The following is a 6,000-nucleotide window of genomic DNA, read 5'->3' as shown; positions in this document are numbered from 1 at the left end:
AGGGTTCGGATCCCACATACAGACCGGCCGCTCACTGGCTGAGCAAGGTACGGGCGCAACAGCGAGGGTTGCGATCCCGTTGCCGGTCCCGGTCCAGTATGGGCGTGACACTGAGGGTTGCAATCTGTTGCCGGTCATGAAAAAAAAGACAAAAAGGAAAAAAAAAAAAAAAAGAAAGGGTGGGAATTTAGTAACTGCAATTTAATATTGAAATATTTGTCACATTTATTTTTTTTTAATTTGAAAATGTTTCCCCTCTTTTTTAGAACATTTTTGAGTTATGATAGTCTTCATTCTCTGTTCTGCCTGGTGTATATTTGATGTATCCCAAAATGACGGTGATGTGAAATCATCATAAGTTATACTTTTAGTATTTTCAATTGTAGTTAGAAATTTTGTACCAATAATATTTTAAGCATATTTTTTTCAGGGTGAAATAAACAACTAAGTGATATACAGTAGATGATCCTGCTAATATAATCTAGTAGGAAAAAAAGATGGAACTTAAATGTAGTTGTAATCTATATTAGAAAGTTAGAAAAAGAGAGAGGTTTTAGACTTATACTATAAAACAAGTTAAAGACCTAAGTAATTGTATTTTTTCATAGTTAGCAGTTTTGTCTTCTATGAAAAACCCCACGTCTTGAAAATCTGTACTAGGCATAAAACATATTGCTGCTTAATGCATATGGTGTTTTATTTAAAAATACAGTTATTTACAGAAAAATCTATTTCAGTTAGAAAAACTTTATTACACATTTCATACCTACTCATCCCATATAGACTCGATATGTTCTGTGGTTTGAAATTATGTAGCTAATTTATGCAGCACTCGTTTCTTTTCTGGCTTGAATTCTGTAATATGGTATTCTTGAATGAACAATTCCACTAATGTGAAATGAAGACACTTCTTTCTCCCTGTTCCATTTTCTCAGGATTGGGGGAAAGTAAGGCAGCCTGGTGAGTAGTCTTGGATGGCGTTACCATGTGGATTCTGATTCAGGATGTCTTGGGTGGGGCCTGAGAGTGTGCAGTTCCTACAGGCTCCCACACCAAGGAAGTAGAGGAGGTTTACTATTAGCTAACCAAAGCTGAAGAGATTGGGTTTATGCACATGGGTCTATTTGCCTGTGCAACTTGAACAGCCAGTTTTACTTCACTTTGCTTTTTGCTTTATATCAGAAAAAGATGGCCAGTTATGAGGTTATTGCGAGTTATAGCACAGTGATTATCTAGCACAGTGATTAGCATATAGAGGCAGTACAGTGTGTTTCCTTACTCCTTTGTCTTGAATCTCCAAGGGCTGTCTGTACAGACACTGTAGACTAGACACAGTGCCTGCTTCATGAGCTGTCACTGTGTGGGGTCACACTGGGTCCCATGCGTGCTGTTATCTGTCTTGAAATTCTTAATAATTTTATGTTTGAATTTGTGTAGGTTTTCTTAAGTGAAGTGCAATGGGACAGTGAAGCATGAATGTAGCAGAGAAAGTCTTGTCTGTCAGCTGCATTGCCCACACATGTGGCCCAGCCCTGAGGGTAGTGCAGGCAGCCTACATCCTCAGCATGCAACCACACCACAGTGATGTGGCTGTCCCTGCATAGACCTGTTCTTCCCATCTCTTACTGGATTTTGCCTCTGGATTAACCAAAGTCCTAACCACCTACCTCATCTCAGCCTCCTTTCTAAGAGTCCCAGTCAATTTGCTAGCCTGATAGATTCATTCATGTTCAGGCTAAGTACAAGAACTAAAGTGTAAATCCAAGGGGTCATGTAAAGAACTTGAAGCTGGTATCCTCTAGAGAAACCCTTCTCCCTATTGCTTCAAGACAAGGTAGAATAATGCAAAAGATTATTTGCAATCAACAAGTCTTTAGTGCCATTTCAGATGCACTTTGTAATTAACATAATTAACACATCCATCATCAGTCATGGTGTACATTTTAAAATCTCAATGCTTGTTCATCTTATAACTGAAAGTGTGTACTCTTTGACCAATCAAAATGAATTTTTTTTAATCCTTTTTGAGACTGGCCACACCGCGCTCAGCCAGTGAGCGCTGTGAGCGCACCGGTCATCCCTATATAGGATCCAAACCCGCGGCGGGAGTGCTGCCATGCTCCCAGCACCGCACCCTCCCGAGTGCGCCACGGGCTCGGCCCCAAAATGAATTTTTGATTCTATAAAATACCATCACTGCATATTATGTTTATTCTTATGATAGGGTTTATACAAAGAGGTATCCATGTTAAATAATACTTAAAGTTAATTTATCTGATGTTTTAGGCTAAATTCCAAATCAGACAGATATAAAAGGTAGTTTACTGTGCAAAGAACAATAATTATTATTTATTATTATTATTATTATTTTTTGAGATGAACCACACTGGCATATTTATTGATCTGCTTAGGCTTAGTAGTTCATCCTTTGCAGTATAACTTTTTCTTTTTTTTTTTTCATTAAATTTTTATTTTGTCAATATACAATGCATTAGATTATTATGGCCCATCACTGACACCTCCCTCCCACCTCCCTCTCTCCCCTCCCACCCAAGAATGTCCTTTCCATTTGCTTGTTGTAACAACTTCAAAAAAGTATAGTTGTTATATCTTCTTCCCCCTCCCCCGGTTTTTTGTGAGTGTGTATGTGGGTGAATTAATCTGTTTATTTTTAGCTCCTACCAATGAGTGAGAACATGTGGTATTTCTTTTTCTCTGCCTGACTCGTTTCACTCAATATTATTCTCTCAAGGTCCATCCATGTTGTTGCAAATGGCAGTATTTCATTCGTTTTTATAGCTGAGTAATATTCCATTGTGTAGATATACCACATTTTCCATATCCACTCATCCGATGATGGACATTTGGGCTGATTCCAACTCTTGGCTATTGTAAAGAGTGCTGCAATGAACATTGGGGAACAGGTATACCTTCGACTTGATGATTTCCATTCCTTTGGATATATTCCCAGCAGTAGGATAGCTGGGTCATATGGTTTCCCGGATGCTGAGTGATGTTGAGCATTTTTTCATATGACTGTTGGCCATTTGTATATCTTCCTTAGAGAATTGCCTACTTAGCTCTTTTGCCCATTTTTTTATTGGGTTGTTTGTTTTTTACTTGTAAAGTTGTTTGAGTTCCTTGTATATTCTGGATATTAATCCTTTGTCGGATGTATATTTTGCAAATATTTTCTCCCATTCTATTGGTTGTCTTTTATATGATGGATTTGTTTTTTTAAATCTTGAGTGCCTTAACTGAAGGAAATTTCATCTAAGAAAATGCCAGATTATAGCATTAGGTTTAGGGTCTGTAAATATTGTTCATGTTTTCTGAAGAACAGACTGTTCATGAGAATTTTTTTTTGTCCTTAAGAGAGAGAAGAGAGAGATATTGAATATAAAACATTTTGTTTTCATATTACGTTTTACTAGAAGAACAGAATTCCCAGTTTCACACTTAATTTTTTTTAGAAAGACTGCTAAGTATGCTTGAAAAACAAAAACAATAAAGCAATATCTTGGGGTTTTGCATATAATAGGAAACATAATTTAAAAGACTATTTTAAAATGTGTATGCAATAGAATTAGAGTGTTTATACTAAAATTAAAGTAACAAGTTTTCTTACTTAAAGAAAAGCCCTTGTACATTGTGTGATGCAAATGAAATAAATTAATATTTAAGAGTAAGCTCATAACTTCCATTTAAAGTTACTTAAGGGCTTCTTGGTAGGATAACAAGAAAAAGAGTTAAAGTTCATTTCTACATGAAGAGAGCAATAGAAAAAACTCAATTTTATTTTTTAAACAGTAAGAATATTGCTGATACTGTTAATTTCCAGTGTTTGTCTTTGCATTTCTATAGCTGTAGGTCTTGCTGCATGCCAAGAGCCAGCCCTTCCCAGCAATGGCATCAAAATAGGAGACCGATACATGGTGAACGATGTGCTCTCCTTTCAGTGCGAGCCTGGGTACACCCTGCAGGTATCTTTCTCTTGTGTTTCAGTGATAAAGTGGGTTCATCATGGTGATCTTTAGGCAGCTGGCTTAAAGCTAAAGTCCTAGATTTTTACCCATATATGTGTGTATATGTGTGTGTGTGTGTATATATATATTTATATAAAATTTACTCAGAGAAATATTTTCCTCACTTAGGTTCATCATGGTGATCTTTAGGCAGCTGGCTTAAAGCTAAAGTCCTAGATTTTTACCCATATATGTGTGTATATATGTGTGTGTGTGTATATATATATTTATATAAAATTTACTCAGAGAAATATTTTCCTCACTTAGTTTTTGAATCAACTATTCATATTAAATCATACATGTTGGTAATCTTAGTCGTCATTTGAAAATAGTTTCTAAATGATAAAGTACCCTTTCAGAGCTAATAATTTTATTTTTCACTATTATTTTATTTCAAAATGTATGTTCTCCCAGTACCTATGTAGAGAACATTCTAGCAGCAAAGTATTGACACTATCTCCTTTAAAGTTCTACCCTGGCATCCATTTATCAGATATGCTTCTGACTCAGGTGCTTGTCCTGCTTTGCAAACTGTTCTCATGACTCAGTTCATTAAATCATCATTAGACTTTGTCATTAGACTGTGCTAGGTAAATAAGACATTCAGATAGTAGATTTAAATAATTTTCAAAAATATTAAGAAGAATTTTTTATAAACCCTTTTTTTGTGTTCTAAAGATTTTACGTAAAAGTTTTTATAAACATTTTATAAACTAATGTATAGCAAGATTAGTCTTTTTTTTTTCCTGGTTTAAATATGAACAAACTTACTCCCACAATAGTTTCTATCATTTGGGATAATGCTTATAAATCTTCTTGCCAACAATGAAAATTGATAATCTAAACATGTATATTCCAAAGTCCAGGAGAAATATTTAAGCCTATTGATGTTTCTACTCTTTACTTAATTCAGGTAATATAGTTGTTTCTGCTATATGTTTATTATAACATTGAAGCTTATAGTTTTTCAAAAACATTTCTTTTAGCCATGCTCTGTAACAACTTAAATAAAATAGCCTAAGCAAACATCAGAAAAGACTTGCAACAATACAGCAGTGAAATATCACCATTGCATATAATTCAATTTCTGCATATATGTTGGTGTAAATGTCATGTAGAACTGGATCAAGTAACAACAGCAGCAGCAGCTAGCAAATACTGAATGCTGATGGAGTGCTGCACCCAGTGCTTCATACAGAAAATCTCATGTGATTCCCGATTAACCATATGATATGTACCATATGATGTAAACTTTAAGCTGAGAGAAAATATCTGTAAGATACCTAAAACGCATCAGTAAATGAAAATGATTGTTCCTATTAACACAAACAATTATCAGTATGTAAAGTCCCTTTTGTAAAAACAAGCCCACAATGCCCACAGTGTATGTAATGTAGATCTTGGTAATTGCTAATTGCTCTACACTAATTGCTCTTACTCTGCAACAGGATGGACCATAGAACCAGAATTTCTGTAGAGAAATTATCATGAGAAAGCTCTCCTGAGAGTTCTGCTATCTAAATAAGTTTCTAACCAAGCACACTAAGACTATACAGGCTGATTCTTTAAGTCACAGCTTTCCTGTGTCACATGTTTCAGTATAAATGATTATGCGTCATAACTCAAAGGTTCCATTTAGAGGGACACCTCAATGTATACAAACATGCCAGTTTTATGACTTTATTGGGAGCTTGCATTATAATTGACTGAAATCATGTAAAATCAATTTCTCTTTATTAAATTCCCATATTTTAATACTTGCCCTTGCTTATGGATGTTCCTCTTTTTACTTGACGATGTGACTTTGTATTTTCTGTTAGTCTTCTTTTACAAGTGATATTGAAATTCTCAGAGAATGTAATAGAAAGGATTCTTCAGTAAAGGAATTTCTTAGAATGAATTGTTTAATATGCTGCTTAGAGATACAGGCCTGCAGATAGACTTTTGCAAAGTCCAAACAGACCACTTGTTACCT

The 6,000-nt window shown here is 35.1% G+C and overlaps 1 protein-coding gene across 1 annotated transcript in view; it reads left to right on the top strand.

The window, feature by feature from the left end:
* CSMD1 (CUB and Sushi multiple domains 1) overlaps window positions 1-6,000 on the top strand; it is a gene marked incomplete at its 5' end in the record, with an annotated part of 372,382 nt that overhangs the window by 149,083 nt on the left and 217,299 nt on the right. The window contains one exon of the mRNA XM_008574770.1: window positions 3,865-3,983. Coding sequence (XP_008572992.1) covers window positions 3,865-3,983 — 119 coding nt within the window. The remainder of the gene's footprint in view (window positions 1-3,864; window positions 3,984-6,000) is intronic.

The sequence above is a fragment of the Galeopterus variegatus genome, unplaced genomic scaffold (assembly GCF_000696425.1).
Source record: "Galeopterus variegatus unplaced genomic scaffold, G_variegatus-3.0.2 Scaffold1099, whole genome shotgun sequence".
NCBI lineage: Eukaryota > Metazoa > Chordata > Mammalia > Dermoptera > Cynocephalidae > Galeopterus > Galeopterus variegatus.
Note: the sequence above shows the minus strand (reverse complement) of the source record. Positions and strands in the feature narration are given on the sequence as shown.